The sequence below is a fragment of the Haliotis cracherodii genome, unplaced genomic scaffold, assembly GCF_022045235.1.
Source record: "Haliotis cracherodii isolate W230 unplaced genomic scaffold, xgHalCrac1.p SCAF_7, whole genome shotgun sequence".
Classification (NCBI taxonomy): Eukaryota; Metazoa; Mollusca; class Gastropoda; order Lepetellida; family Haliotidae; genus Haliotis; species Haliotis cracherodii.
In genome coordinates, this window is record NW_027266330.1 from 21641630 (window position 1) to 21659092 (window position 17463).

General features: G+C 42.3%; 1 protein-coding gene across 1 annotated transcript in view; it reads right to left on the reverse strand.

Moving 5' to 3' along the window:
- Nucleotides 1-9766: 9766 nt before the first annotated feature.
- LOC139447885 (short stature homeobox protein 2-like) overlaps nucleotides 9767-17463 on the reverse strand; it is a 46939-nt gene continuing 39242 nt past the window's right edge. Inside the window, exon 4 of the mRNA XM_071229364.1 lies at nucleotides 9767-11734. Coding sequence (XP_071085465.1) covers nucleotides 11397-11734 — 338 coding nt within the window. The 3' untranslated portion in view covers nucleotides 9767-11396. The remainder of the gene's footprint in view (nucleotides 11735-17463) is intronic.

Here is a 17463-nt window from a genome sequence, read left to right on the forward strand (position 1 = left end):
TAAGCGCAGTTCATCCCGCCATTTTGATACCCCCTTATACCATTATGGACCCACCCACATAACGATCATGCTGTAAGAGGTTAACGTCTATAAAACGCTCATAAGGACGTCTCCAAACTGGATTCCTTCAATCGTGGAGAGAGAACTGCGATTCGTCAGAAAAAAATGAATCAGCCCGACGTCGATTATCCCAGTGCTGACGTTCCCTACACCAGTGACGCCTCTGCTTCAAATGACGTGCAGTTAGTTGTGGGATGACACGTGGACGTCGTGCACGCAAATGCCATCTGTGCAGACGATTTCGCACCACCTGGGCATCTACCCTTACACCACTTGCCTGTTGCAACCGGTCCGTTATCTCGGTGGAAGTTTACTACCGATGTCTTAATGCCATCGTTCTGACTCGTCTGTCCTGGCCAGGAGTTGTTGTCCTTGGGCGTCCAAAGTGGCGTCGATCATCGACGTTACGTCTTTGTTGGTATCGGACCCACAATCTGCTGATGACAACTGAGAAACATGTAGCGTTTGGACAATAATATTCTGACCTGTGCCCACCTGCAACCTGCCTATGTCACGTAGACGTTCAGCACGTGCAAACGTCGCATGATCAATGCTGTTGCTTCCATAGTCGTTATATGTTTTTGATAAAGTGTCTTTGAGAGTTTAGTTCCAAGAAATTAATATTTGTTGTGACTCGGTTGTGATCTGACAGAGTGACAATGTTAAATATGGCATACCAGCCCTTGCACGTGCCGTCCGGGGTCACGTGCTTCACGACTGTCACAGTGTTGTGTTTGGGAGCTTGATTTATTCTGAAATGTTTTTGCCACACAAATCACTCACTGTCATTGCCAGACATTGGTGTATTTTCCTGTAGTTTCACCTCAAAATAAAATACCCCTTACATTTTTTTGCATAGTATTTATACCATTCGTTGTCTTTGGGATTATTCAATGTAGACTGTAGTCTGTTTGCGTTATATTACCATTTGTCACATTGAACCACACTGTTTCGTTGACTGCATAGGGGCCTTTGTGCACTCCACTTTTGTGGCTTGGTTCTGTGAGGTATGGCAATTTTCCGTTTACGAAATCAGCGCTGTAATGCAACAAAAGCCCATGCTGTTATCGGGAAACAGTAGACCCATAGTAGGCGTGGCCTATCTGTCTTACGGTTTTACCATGGTCTGATTGACATCATGAGCATCGATCCACTCAATTGGGATACGATGACATGCTTCAACCAAGTCAGCGAGCCTGACCACCCGATCCCGTTTGTCGCCTCTTACGACAAGCATAGTCGCCTCTTACAGCAAGCATGGGTTGCTGAAGACCTATTCTAACCCGGATCTTCACGGGTCTAATCATATGCAAGAGAATTAACCATTCGGTAGGATCACAAGTGTATGAACACATCTTGATCAGATACTGATATGAATAACCAGTGTTTGTTTGTTGTTTAACGCCGCACTCAGCAATATTCCAGCTATATGACGGCGGTCTGTAAAAAATCGAGTCAGTCAATCCAAGCTCTGTCAGGAACAAGACCGCAGGTGAAAATGAATTTCCGCAATTTTACGTCTCTTTTTGTACTACATAATAACACCGTCTATACCAGAGTTACCGCCCTTTGTGTATGGCTTGCTCAAAGAGAAGTCAATTCCGTTGCTTTTCACACCGTTAAAACAAACGAAATGTCTTTTATCTTCGATGGCCATCACGAAGATAGTATAACTATTAATATATCTTAACTGAAAACGTTAAGGGTAAATAAATTTTGTAAATAATTAGAAAGTAAGAAATTTTTCCCCGTTGTATTTTGATGGTTATATGGCGAATACAAGTGCATAAATTATATCATAATTATCCAGTAAACCGTAACTATTTTTCCAGGTTTGTACCCGTATATTATTGGCAACCTCGTGTTCACGTAATTCAATGTTTTGAAATCTGATCGGTTAGAAATCTATCACAGGTTCATAGCTTGCTGGGGCAGTCGGGTAGTCTAGTGGTTAAAGCGTTCGCTCGTCACGCCAAAGATCCGGGTTCGATTCCCGACATGGGTACAATGTGTGAAGCCCATTTCAGGTGTCCCCCGCCGTGATATTGCTGGAATATTGCTAAAAGCGGCGTAAGACCATACTCACTCACTCTTAGCTTCCTGCTTTGGAGCTTCATCGCACGTTATTCGTAAAATAATCTTGTCAAAGCCATGTTATACGTTACGCTTATTGTTGAGATAAACGATCTTTAAACTTTTTCAATACTTTTCCATTGATCGTAATTCATCGTTCTATGGAATAGAATATAGAGTTACGCAACTTAAGCATCAGATCTAGATTAATCATACCTTCGTCCTTTATCACACACATCACAATCCCTTGACAGGTTGTTATTTAGCTATATTTTTGTGAATGTGTGATCAGAACTGACCTACGTGTTTCGGTGACGCCCACACGTTAACTTAGTGACAGCACGGACCTGTATAACTGTTATACAGGTCCGTGGTGACAGCCACCTTGGATCGAAATGAAGTTACTGACATTGGCTCAAGATTAGTGTTTTGCATTTTAAAGTTTATTTAGTCTGATGAATTACGTACAGATGAACCTCAAATCGTATTTTATGCTATGTTAAGACGTGTTAAAGTTGCTGTTAATTCTGACATCAGGAACTGTGTTATCTTCGCTGATGTATTCATGCGCGGCATTTAGCATCACTATTTATGAACGTGTTTTTTTAAATATGACATCCAGTGCAAAAGTCAAGTCGTATCAGTGATCAGTTTGTGGTATTGGATATCTTATTTCTCAGATAAATTCCAATTGCCTTCTGACATGTGTAATCTTCCTCTTTGAATTGTCCATCGTGATTCCCAGTCGATGTTGTTTGTTGTTATTACGTCACCAACAGGGACGTAGCAGGACGTACTTGTTTATTTTGTGATACTGGCAGGCAATTATAGAATCAATTAGACGTTATTTATTGAGAGGTATAAAAACTCATTTTTAAACCAAATTACCTCCTGGGGTTGTTCGCCTTCCACTTCATGTCAGTGGTTTAACGTTGTGAAAGTAGATATCCTTAAGGGAATAAGGAAGTACGGGACGCCATTTCTCGTCATTTGATTGGTCTTAAACGGACGTTGCCATTTTCTCACAGATATAAATACCATGAGCTCCATACTGGTTCATTCTAACTTTGGCACTCTAGATGTCAGATTCAGTCCATGGCCAGATAATTCAGCACGAAAGTTCATTGGACCTCCATTATCGCATCTTCCCGAGGCAAGAGAGTTAACTGATTTTAAAAGTCCAGTTTCCACCCTTGCCGAACTAGGCTGGAATTATTGGGCTAGATCGTAGCGCCACCAGTGGCTATTACGTGTTATGTCCCTTTTAAGCCTCTCCTATGGACCAATCAGATTCCACCTCTCGTATCACTTGCGTTTGCTTCACATAAAAATGGTGGCGCCCAGTCAGGACCAGACAGTCGAGTGATTGACATCATGATCATCGATACTTGCAATTGGGGTACGAAGACATACATGCATGATGATAACGCTTAACAAGGTTTTGTCAGAACACGTTTTTTTAGAGTCTTTTTATATAATCTACAGGCCCGTGTTCCCTGAAAACACCCCTGGAAGCTGGTATTGCTGTTTTCTTCTGCAATAGCAGCTGGTGTTCACAATAACCAAATTAATGGACAGTACTGGGGTCATTTTGCAAACACAATAAAGTACGTTTATAACGAACATGCTTATAGCGAATGGGGTGGGGCAAATGTCGGATGGTCGAGGTGACACTTGTGAAGACTTTGCAATCGTATTTGACGCGCCGTTTCCGTGCTAATTTGTTTAGGACATGGTTATTGTCTAAAAGGGTCACCATATAATCACTTAACCGGGGCACTGTAGGGGGACAATGCCAAGAGTAACAAACCTTTATAGCCATACTGCATAAAATCTGAAGTCAGTATACGTTTCAACAATCGCTCTCATGTGATTTCTGAATTGCCTTGTTAACAATGATCATCGGCGAATGCTAAACTATTACCTTGATTACCGTGTAGTGCTTCCATTGAGGTGATCCACGGCCCACGGGACCGTGAAACGGGATCGGGTGGTCACTGGATTGTCTGTCCCAGACACGTTAGCTGGGGTTTTGCTGAGCGCGCCCCCCTAAAGCAGGATAGTGATATTACTGAACACCGGACTCATATATATAAAATAAACAAGGTACGCCACTCGCCATCTTGGCCGAAGTTGAAATCTGCTGTATCGTTTGAATGAAATGGAAGTGTACGCATGTCATGTTCACTACACCCCCACCTCCCTCCACATACGCACTGCGTGCCACAAAAATTCTTTTGTCGCAATTTATTACCTATATTGGGTGATTTTATCGACATATTGGCACAATCGCGCTAATTGGGAATGAAGTAATCAAAATTTCCGCGCTCATTGGCGTCGAGCGCTCTCATCGGTCCGCGCTCCAACCATAACAAACACCCAAGGTGATATTTACCAATCAGAGCGCTGGACGCCATTGAGCGCTGACGACAAGAACGCTGAGTGACAAGCAGAAGAAAAGCTGTGCTATCCAAACTAGACTGGGTAACAGTCCTCGAAATATCCATCCTATGCGGCAATTGTTTTTAAACCAGGTGGATTTGTTTTCTTTTCCAAATTCCGGACAGCCCAAACATCAGCTTACACGGTCGTCTTGTCATCCAACTTGCATATTGAGGTAGTCTCTCAACCCCCGTCAGAGCTTCTAATTAATTTAATAAGCTTATTTCCTCTTTCTGTGCGTGCGATTTCGGTGGAAAAGAGCCCCCCCGAGATAATCAATTCAATCAAAGAGCAAAACTCATGTACTTCAAATTGTCAACGATGTAAATTATGAAACCATATTGAAGTGTCTGTCCTTCACGTTTCCTAACAAAGGGTTTCTCACTAATACGTTTCCACAAATCAGCCGAAATTTGAGCAAAACAGTCTTGCAACACTGCAAACTTGGATTCGTCTTGCTACATCTTCTCTGGACGAAGCAAGCGTGGATAAAATATCGTCCAGCTTCAGCTTGTTGTCAGACGTGCTGGCAATTTTTCAAAATTACAACATGGCGGACAAAATACGTATAAACAGTATGGAAGCCAAAGGCTCTGGCAAGGTCTATTATCGGGTGTGAGAATGAACTTCCCACTTACTTACTTACTTACTTACTATTGGAGATTTAACATGCACTTTCCGACATTATGCGTATTTCGCACACGGAACTTCCCGCAATTTGACGAGACTTTTATATTACATAGCAGCGCCCTCTATACCAGAGTTAGTTCCCTTTGAGAATGGCTCGCCCACCAAAGAGAATTTCATAAAATTGTGATTGACATCGTTCAAAAGAAATGAATTTCATTTACCCTGCCTGGCGCTTGGCTTTAAGGGGATAAACTAAGGACGGGTCGGCTTTGACTCAGCACGTTGTGTCTGAGGGGGTTATCTTCGCACGCAGGCACACAGGCAAATTCAAGTTAGAATATGTTTTCAACAACTCATGCTTGTCCTAAGAGGTGATGCATGTTATGGTATCCGAAATGCTTGATTCGATGCTCATGATATCAATCGTTTGATTGCCTGGTCTAGACTCTAATATAATATATCTCGTCATATAACTGGAATATTGCTCAGTGCGGCGTTATATAAACAAATAAACAAACCTAATTACAGCTGATCCTATAGTGGTGAAGGGACACAACTCTACCCAGCGACTTCTGACGCCTTGGATCCCTGGCCGGTCCTGCTCCTACACACTTTACATTGTGTAAAAGAGCAAAATCGATGTCAATGAAACGTGAAAGATGCGTACGTAAAAGGAGTCGACGATGCTTTGGTTGACCGGTGTAAAATGTTTCTGACAGGACTGAGTGAATATTGAAAACTGTCACTGTAGTAATCCGTCCCGGGAAGATAAGAATTAAAGAAAGAAACTGCTCCATTTGTGGACCAGTTAACATAAATGACGGAGTATGTGAGTGACAACTGGATGAATGGAGTGTAGTCTGTTGTTTCATGCCGAAAGTACGGCGCTAGGGTAGCCTGGTGGTTGAAGCGGTCGCTCGTCACGCAGAAGACCATGGTTCGATTCCTCACATGGGTACAGGGCGTGAAGCCCATGTCTGGTGTCCCCTGTCGTGATATTACTGGTTGCTAAAAGCGGCGAAAATTCTTACTCACTCAACTTCGGCTTGTAAATAATCGTGTCTGGACAGGAAATATACAGTGATTGATATTATGAGCAACAATTTTTGTTATTTGATCGATTGTTGCCCAAACCTCTCTCAACAATATTCCAGCTATTTGACGGCTGCCTATAAACAAACGAGTCTGAACAAGAAAATCGGGTGATTGATATCTCGACAAGCGTTCTACGCCGAGGGGGTACGATAATACACAACCACCCTCGTCAAGGAGCCCGACCCACCGGTCCATTAAGCTGTACTGTCGACAAGCATGTAGGTTGCTGGGGCTGTTATAGCCTGGAATGGCATAATTGACGACACACATATGGAATAATTGATAAGCTTAAATCGTGAGTGAGTTTATTTTGTGCCGCTTTGTTGAGGATTTCCGTGACATCACGGCGTGATATGGGGGGAAAGCTCCAAATGTCGCAGGTCATCTGTGTAAACCCCTAAGACACCCTTGAACACGGATATGGTGCTGAAAAACACAAGAAAGCTACGCAGGGCGAATCGATGATCCATAATTATAGTATTAGGTTACACCTCCTAGGCAATTCACCTGTGCCCTCAATAAATGCGTGGTGGTGAGGTGAAATGCGGTGTAACGTCGCGTTCAAGATAATTGCACTTTCATAGCAACGCCCGCGCGCCCGTGTCTGTGTGTCTGTGTAGGCTTGTACTAGTCCGGTTTTTGAACATCTTTCCGAGGCAAGTGAGTTAACTGACTATAAAAGTCCAGTTTCCACCCTTGCCGAACTAGGCTGGTATTATGGAGTTACATTTTGGCTGGACTAACGAGTCTATGCATAGTCCAATCAAAATCGCGCACCGAAATCGAAATCCGGTTCGTAAAGTGTCGTGCAGATTTCGGTCGACTGCAGCATTTGCAAAGCATGTGCACCGCTAACTCGTTGTCAACAGATATTTTCTAAATCTTTTCATGTTTTTAATCAAGGTGTTCACGTGATTTGATGCACTTCGCGATGTAAGATTCGTTTTATCACAATATAGATCTTGATTATCGATCAGATCGTCTTGACTGGGCGCCACCGTTTTGTTTGAAGCAAATGCAAGTGATACGAGAGGTTGAATCTGATTGGCCAGTAGGAGAGGCATAGAAAGGACATAACTCGCAATAGCCACTGGTGGCGCTACGATCGAGCCCAGGAATTCCAGCCCAGTTCGGCAAGGGTGGAAACTGGACTTTTAAAATCAGTTAACTCTCTTGCCTCGGGAAGATGGTTTTGAAGAGCTACCCCACTAAGACACCATGCCGCAGTTTAACAGGGATGTCCCGTGTAGACACAGTATATTGATTCCCAGCCGACCAGTGCTTGTTTTATCCCTTCAACGCCGAGCGCCAGGCAGGGTAACAACAAGTCCCATCTTTTAACATCTTTTGGTATGACGCGGCCGGGGATCGAACCACCGACCTCCCCCTCCCCGGACAGTCTCTCGGTTGTAACAGTAAACAGCGGGGCCATCATACATGGACAACAAACCCGTCGTGATGTTTGGGGGGGTAATCTGGAGGCTAAAGCGTTCGATCGTCACGACGAAAACCCAGTTCGATTTCCCACATGGGTGCAATGTCTGAAGCCCATTTCTGGTGTCCCCCGCCGTGATGTTACTGGAATACTGTAAAAAGCGACGTAAAATCCATACTCACTCAATCACCCATCAAACATGACAAGCGAGTATTCACTACCCAACTCAGTTTGCACATTTGGAAATCTTATACGCTAGACATATCTCTTGACATGGCTCAGATATCACTGGCGCTCGCCCGCTCTTTTAAATCACTCGTTATAATACGGACACCTCGTAACTCCGGACCATTTACTACTCCACTGATAGGGATATGTTCATCTTTCCATGATACTCAAAACTAATTCTCATATCATGTCGAGTGTATATTTAAATAGAATGGCATATCTTATTATCCCTATCAGTCGTAGTACCTTTGTAGTACATAAACACCTTTGTCATATTATTTTTTTGGATGAGTGACAACATCGTTTTTAACATTATTCCACCAGAAAACAGGTTTTTCACGCATCGAACCCACGTGCGGATTCGAACCCGGGTCTTCTACCTCATGCACTGACGATTTAACCACTGGGCTACCCCACTGCACATTTGTGGTCATGGCGGCGGGCTTGCATGGCTTACTGTCAGCTGATTAATATAAAAAACAAAGAACACATCTTGATACAAGTAAAGTTTAATCAAAGTGGGTCACTACATAACAAGTTAAGGTTTAACATTCACCAGTGTATAATGTCCATGTGTTTCACCAGTGTATAATGTCCATGTGTTTCATCAGTGTATAATGTCCATGTGTTTCATCAGTGTATAATGTCCATGTGTTTCACCAGACTATAATGTCCATGTGTTTCACCAGTGTATGATGTCCATGTGTTTCACTAATGTATAATGTCCATGTGTTTCACCAGTGTATAATGTCCACGTGTTTCCCTTATGTATAATGTCCACGTGTTTCACTAATGTACAATGTCCATGTGTTTCACTGATGTATAATGTCCATGTGTTTCACTAATGTATAATGTCAATGTGTTTCACTGATGTATAATGTCCACGTGTTTCACTAATGTATAATGTCCACGTGTTTCACTAATGTATAATGTCCATGTGTTTCACCAATGATAATGTCCATGTGTTTCACTAATGTATAATGTCCATGTGTTTCACCAGTGTATAATGTCCATGTGTTTCACTAATGTATAATGTCCATGTGTTCCCGCATACAGAATCAGCGACCGCGGGTAGAAACAGCCGAAGCCAACACATATTTGCATAAAACTGTCCCTTACAGCATGTCAGGTCCCGATAAACTCCGCCCTCGATTGTCCAGACTCTTATGCCACTATTCCATCGTGATAAATACCTTGGACCCATTCGCAACCATAGCGGAAGTGACGTCACCACCGCCATCGCTCCTATCTGTAGCTCAGCATGGAATCTCACTCGTCCATAAGAGTAATTTGACTATTCTAATGCGGAGTAATTAAGCTGTGGAAGCGATAGGGCCCAATGTTTTTATTAATGGGTGGGAAAATAATACCTAAGACTATCGAGGATGGTAAGATCCATATGAACTTAACATGTTCACTCTGAACTAGGGTTTCACTGAAGTGATGGAAAAATAGTCATAAATATTCATATGATGAATAATCAAAGTCTCTCGTATCTCCCATTGTCCTATATTCCTCATATTTTGAGGGCAGCCCACACGTTAGACCATGAAATATATCATGTACTAGAATTTTATCACCGCTCGATTTTAAATCTGTTTTTTAATTCAGTTTTTAAGTTTGATCCGTCATTTCCAATCTCGACCCAAAGCCATTATTTTAAATGCCTTCGACGTAGAAAGAAAGGTCAATCAGTGGATCCTGGATACCAGATTGTTAGCCTATCACTATATATCTCTATTTGTTACCAAAATCACATACAAATTAAAATGAAGATAACGCTAACTTACTTCCCATTTATCTTTAAGTAATTATGCACATGAGATGTGTTATGATGATGATGATGATAATAATAATAATAATAAAGTGGGTGTAGCAGGGCTTATGATAATGCTGTGACAGTCATAATTATACTAAGCATTGCACCTTATTATTATTATCATCATCATCATCATCATCATTATTATTATTATTATTATCATTACTATTATTGTCAGTAGTAGTAGTAGTAGTAGTAGGTCTTATCATATTGCTATGACAGTCTTACACTCAGCATTACACCACTGCCTAATCTAATTTGCATACCACGTGACAGGACGTTTCTCCTCTTTGTAAACAAACACGCTAACACTGAAATCAGAGCAGTTCTTGCCAATGGAATTATTTCAGAGATTTCAGACTGCTTTGCATAATCATAAACATATCCCACGTTAACTGCGACAGCAAGGGTCGCGAGGGTGTGTCTTTACACATCCCTTGAATAACACGGCTTACAGTGTCCTGACTCCTCACTGGTCTGTAGCAGAGAGACATGGAGGGGGATTCTTACTCTCAAATTACAACACAGACTTGCACGTGTCGATACCCCGCAATATCCAACACATTTATACAAAGCGAAACATTGCAGTGTGGTTCTTTTCATGAAATATATGTGCTGCGGTTTATTGAGAATATGCATGGATTATTTAAGAGTTAAAAAGGATATCTACAAAAAAAAAAAGAATCATAGTCGAACCTCATGAATCTTGACAAACCGCAATCGGTATCAATATCGAGCGGGTGAACGGGTTTCTGTTAAGGAGCTTATTCAAGTGTCGAGTGAAACCCCGTTTATCCGGTCGGTACCGTTGCGAGCCACAGCGATATTATTACCAAATCAATTTCTATCTTGAGTATACTTACAGACGTTTCTATCGGCAATCGCCCGGAAATCGGGTTTCCGTCCTATCGGGGGTTCACTGTACAAACCCGATAGTTATTGGATAAACAACATCCCGACTAACGAAGTTGGGTCTATACAATTAGTCACTGAATTATGTAGCAGTTCCCATTTAAACACACACAACGTCACATTTAAAAAGATATGCATAAATACACGGTAATGTGCAAGAAAAAGTACAACTGTTCAACTGGTCCTTTAAGGACCCGGATGAGAATGAAACCACGCATGTCCAAAGTGTGAATTGAGTGATCGGGCTGTGTACATTTTACTCCGCCCTTTTGGAAAAGAAGTGCGCCTAGAACAATCTTCATGGCTCAAGTCCGGCTTGAAAAGGTCGCCTTTCTTTGGCAATTGTGAAAATGGTTTCTGCGAAGATGAGGTATGAAACAGGCAAGTTCGCACAGCGACATGGATGGTTGCTTCGAAATTCGTTCACCCGTAGCCAAATTGATCACCAGCCTCGGCGTTCTTGACGCTGTATAAGTTTTGTCACAATCAAATTTTTCCCAGGCCAACGGTCCTTTGTTTTGTTTGCACGAAGGCAACTGATGTAATTTTGATCCCATCATTTCTGTTAATAAACCTCTCATCTGGTCTAGAAATGATTTTACTACATTCGTACATTTGTCATTTTTTGAGCTGGAAAACATTCTTTATCCGTTTCAGCAAACCAAGTTCCTAATTTTTGCTATTCGATTGTCTTTTCCCGGGTTATATCCCGAGGCTTGCCAAATGTTGCCTCGCTTTGAGACGTAAATCTGCAATACTTGAGTTCTTGGCGGACCGGAAGCTGCTGTCCGGAAGTGCGGTGTAGTTGAGGGCAGCGAGGTGGTGATGATAAAGAAGCATCGGGTGAATTGGATGTTGAGAGGCGCTGGCGGCGGCAGCAGCAGCAGCGGCAGCAGCGGCGGGATGGAGGGGTAGAAAGGGGTAGAATGGTGGATACGGCAGTCTCTCAATCCCAGGTTCTCGCACCTGGGGAAGATTCATGAAGGGGGCTACTCGGCACGGGTCTAGGGGGGTACCTTGAGACTGCATTAGAAGACCGGCTGAAATAAACAGACATGGACGTCAACAACAGATACAGACTAATATATTAACAATAAGGTAAACATGCTAAAACTGATATACACCCGTGAGAGCAGGTCGCGGGTGTCGATGTAGAGTGTTTGTGTGTGTGTGTGTGTGTGTGAGAGAGAGAGAGACACACAGAGAGAGTCGAAGTGAGTGTGTGTGTGTGTGTGTATATGTGTGTGTGTGAGAGAGACAGATAGAGAGAGTCGAAGTGAGTGTGTGTGTATATGTGTGTGTGTGTTTGTGTGTGAGAGAAAGAGACAGAGACAGAGAGAGAGTCGGAGTGTGTGTGCGTGTGAATGGCTAATCATCTGTCATCTGAGAGAGAGAAAGAGAGAGAGAGAACAGGTCGTGTGTGCGTGCGTGCGTGCGTGCGTGCGTGCGTGTGTGTGTCTACTTGTACTTGTCCGGACTCATGCCAACTTTATAGTGCTAGCCCACTGAGATACTATGCTGCAGGCGACTCTGAACCGACCATTGCTTTATTGTCTTAATGCCGCGCCTGGCAGGGTAACAACAACCCGGGGTAGCAGGGTGACATCTGTTATACTTTAGAGTCTCATAGGTCATGGGGGTCGGGAATTCGAGCAAACACACCCGCATAACACCTTTGAACTTTGTGTTGTACAGTATGTGACGCTCCCATTAAGTCCCCCCTCCACTTCTTCTCTATTGTGCTGAGCCCCTTTAAATTCACATTCGTACATCACTACACTTTGTAAAGGTAAATAAATAGTGTTTGAGATATCGTGTCATCTTAGCATATCGTATGTTATTTTGTGGAGTTGATCTTTCACTATAATTGATTTCTTTCAACAGTGTGTGTGTGTGTGTGTGTGTGTGTGTGTGTGAGAGAGAGAGAGAGAGAGAGAGAGAGAGAGAGAGAGAGTATGGGTGTGTTTATGAATGTGCGTGTCTCAGTATGTGAGTACGTGTGTGTGTGTGAGAGAGAGAGAGAGAGTATGGGTATGTGTCTGAGTTTCTGTGTGTGTGTGTGTGTGTGTGTGTGTGTGTGTGTGTGTGTGTGTGTGTGGAGGGCTAATCATCTGTCACGCCCCAACATCTTCGTCAATATATCCAGAATGATTATTACTCCATCTACGATTCCCCCCTTGTAGTACCCATCCCTTGTCCAAACCATATTCACACAATGCCCTTATAGCTCCATGCATCCTCGATCACCCGGGCTCTAGCCACCACTTAGTTTCAACTCCCTCATGTTGTGATGTTCCAATATTAGCGGACCCTCGACATTATACTGTTTGGTAGTGTTCCAATGGTTTTATCTCCTTCAGACCACGCCGCGAAGTCTTTCACACAGAACCACGGCAATAAAACTATAATCCTCCACTGATTATTACACCCTGATTCCTCCGAAACAGCAAATACAGGAAAATTACAGTAAATATTGTCAAATTTACTCCCTTCATTTGAGCAGCCCTCACAATTATTGGACATGGTTGGCCATTGTAGTAAAGCCCTAATTGATTCTAGGAGGGGTTTTATTTAGTGATCTATCATAAAACCCGCGCTATCGTCCTAATTGAAGTGTCGCCAACTGTTTACCGCCCGTGTCTAAGATTATGATAGCTAGTGAGAGTCATCGCCTCGTGTCAGCAATTGTATTCGTCTATCCCAACAACTGATTCCAATCCGACAACTCGACATCCCCTATGTTGGGCTAATTCGTTCAATTGCTCCCCCTCAACGCCGCGGAGCCATACTTCGCAATCGTCAAAAATAAAAATGTACGTTTCGGCTTTATAGAGGGGAAAGGGGTCAATTTTTGAATGAAAGAAATTTCAAAATGTGACCTGTATCCGATGATCTCTGATGATCAAATATTTAACAAAACTCATTCATCAAGCGACGAGACACGCCGAACCAAAGATCATCCTCGCGTAGCGGGGAAAATAAACACTGGCTTATTGAAACTGGCGATGTTACTATCTGGCTCCGCTAAGAGACACCCAGTAATTGCTTTATTAGATGGATAACACGACATTAAATGATACCATAGAGTACAAATTCAGCTCACCATGACAGTTTTCTCTTCGAATCTACTGATTAAACGGCGGGGATAAACTGGGAAGGGGGCACCGATGTCGCGTGTACAATTAGAGTCGGCAAATTGGAAAATTTCCGACGCGGCCCGGTTGTTTGTTCCGGAAAGATATGTTGTTATTTATGAGGATGCTCCAAAGAAGAGGCAGATCAATGCTCGTACTTTTCTTATCAACCAACTGCGCATGTCCTACAGCTGTTATAGGGACGAGGCGTATACCTATGTGACTTAATGGAACGGTCAGGTTTGAGTGGTTTAACACTTCATCACTTAACGCTGCGGCCATATAAGTCGGTCGATAGTATAGAAGTGTATACTCTCAGTCAACGGCCTCAAAGTAAGTTATATGGTTACCGTGCGTCCATATTAAGACTTCTCCAAAGGTCCGATTGAGATTAAAGCATTCGGCACAATTTATTTCAGATTCTTTCGGGATAGTTGGGATTTGATGATAAAAGAATAAAGATCTGTCTTAACAGAATGTTGTAATGGTGATTATATACACGAGTCCTGATGTATCCCGTAAATCATATTTACTTCTTAATAAAGCTTGATATTTATCTGTACGTTCGGGCCAGCAGAAATTAAGGGTTGTCCCGAGAGAATAAATTTTGTGACATGAGGCTTGGGTCTTTTTCACTCAGATTAACTCATCCTTAATTCTTCCCAGCTCGTTATTATCTTAGAGGTCAAAGTAGGGATAAATAGTATTCGTAAATATTCGAGAGTAGCCAAGCGACGATGTATAGTTGTGGTATTGATAATTGTAGCTTGATGCAACGTTCCCTCTCCACTCAAATATGTGTTTCGGAGATATTATTCAGCATACGTGCATAGCCTACATAGAATACGGCACAGCTGGAGTATTAATATGGTTGTAGTGTTTAGAATTAACATCCCACACGTGATTACACGTACACACACGTGCACACACGTGCACCGGAGTACAGGAAGTGTAGGCCTGAATATTTAACCTTGAAACAGACAAACTGAGCCAAAATGTGACCTTCATGAAACGGGTAATATAGATCCGTTGTAAGTTTAACTTGTATTGGTCGTTTCGGAAGTGAAATTGATCGATCAATTGATATGTATAGGATTTATATAGGACAAGTGGTGCTCGAAGCATAATATCATTACAGGGGTGCTTTTAAAAGTCACCCATTTCTCAAGTGTATCGCACAACAGCACACACTCGTATACCCAAACAGACAAGGGAGCAGTACACAAACTCCCACACGTCCAGACGAATGGGAAATAATGCGTGACAGCTGATCGCTTATTTCCTTTTTACAAGTAGGTCTTTTGAAATGGTCATCGAAACACTGTATAAGCCTGACCGACTGCATTCCAGCGCCCATGTCCTAACTCGACGGCCATTAGTACTTGAAATAAACTTCAAAACATATAACATTCGTTCAAACGATTTAGCTGTTTCCAAAGAGATTTTTTTGTTTTAAAGAGAAAGCCTCTCTTTCAGCGTAGAGCTTAATAGGCTTCCTGTTCTCGCCGCCCATATATTTTAACACCGAATTACTGATTCCATTAATTTGAACTCTTATCTTATTCCGAGTCTCCTTTTTCTGCCTAGAGTTTGTTGTCATTCCGAACCAACTTCTTATCGCGTAGCCTACCTATCGTGTTTTAAGCATGAACACTTAACCAAATTAACAATTAACCGTTTTTGTCCTAAACCGTAAAACTATACTTCAAATTGAAACTTCCTTTTTTCGATTCAGCTAACCCGCTGCTACTTGATCAAATAAGCTTCTTATTTCAATAAACTTTCTCCCAAGAAACTTCTTTACTTAGCAGAACCGGGCGTTTGTGGACGTCGATAATTTGAACCCGGTTCAGACAGGGGAAAAAACATCTTCGCCACTAAATTAACTGTGTTAACAGAAGCGGCATTTAGTTGCCAAACGGGGTGAACAAAGCGTTTCCACGTTTCCATTTCGGTTTTCCCTGAAGCCCTGGAAGGAAGCCTATTGTAGCCAGTTCGGTATTGTCCCCTCCGATGCCATGTCACGCCTGGTGACCCAACCACTGGGCTAAGTAATCGAGTCTCTTTTTCTTGTCCCAAAGCGGGCATTTGAAATGGCGCGGGAAGTATCGAGGATCCTCCAAGAAAATTAAATAAAGATGAACTGTTTTGCGTTAATTTGGGCAATCAACCCACGAGGGAGAGGACGTCACTTCGCAACGCTTTCAGCCATCAGCCCCAGCAATAGCTGTGGTACCCTCAATTAGCCGAATATATCACCCAAATTAAATTAATTAAGATAGTATGGTCGCTGAATGCTTAACACAAGGTTAATGGGAGTCGCCAGGCCTTTGACAGTATTTTTCAGCCTAATTTGATTAATTTGTAAAATATTCATTAAAACAGTAGCCAATTTGGACGGAGTTTAGGCTCTATGGGTGATCTTCGTCTAGGAAGGGGCCGTTGGATTTCCTTGACAAACTTGCAGCTCACGCGCTCGTTCGGTTATCGCCTATCATTTCCCCGTCCGAGACGACAATTGTTTGTGACCCGCACCGCCAATCTCTTTGATGCCGAAATAAGACCTGAAATTCTCAATTGAGGCAAAGATTCAAATTCGCACCAGTCTTCTAATCCCGACACATTAAATCAACCCAACTAATGTCACTCCAAATCTGAACCGGGATTTATATTTTAAAAAGTCGTGAATTGTGATTTAATAAGAATCAATGAAAAAAATAAGAGAGAGGAGGGATAGAAATAACCTTTGAACATTAAAAAAAATGTATGGTAATTTGGGTTGAATCAAGTAATTATACGAGACAATGTATTGTAGATAACTCGTCTCTGTTTTTGTTGTAAAACGTCAATAGGTCGATAATGGTCTTTGTCACTTTTAGCAAGATGAACTATTTCGTATAATTGTATTAAACATTTTATATACAAAATATTCTAAAAACAACAGTTGCGTAAATAAAATACAAGAAATAATAAAATCTTCATGACAGGAATATAGCTTCGTGTTTGTTTTGTTATCGTGGTTAAAGATAAACGTATAATATTGGAGTTAGGATTTGGAGCTAGAACAGTTTCACAGTAACACAATGCTGTAAGAGGTGGCTGTGGATCGGATGATTAGGTGACGTGGTTGTTTGCGTGTCATCGTGCTCTGACAGTGGAAATCGTTGCTCATAATATCAATCACTGGTTTGTTTGGTCTTGATAACGTTCAAGCCGATGTCATGCAGCTGAAATATTGCTGTGTGTCCCATTAAACAACAAACAATGTCACGCCTACGATCTATATCGTATATTGAAAATATGCACCAAGTTCCCCAACGTTTGTCGGAAGAGCTAACTGAAGATTGGGTGGATATAATGCTTGACCTGGACGATTGGGGGTCATCGTGCTCAGATAATGCGGGCTGTTGCCTAAGTCAGTCAACAAGCAACACAGCTGGGTTTTTTTGTTTTGTTTTTTTTGGGGGGGAGGGTTATTTGTTGTTTAGCCATGTTCCATTTATATATAAAGGCGGTCTGAAAAGAAAAGAATCGAGTCTGGACCAGACAATCCAGTGATTGACATCATGATCATCGATACTTATAATTGGGATACGATGACATGCATGAACCAAGACAGCGAGCCTGACCACCCG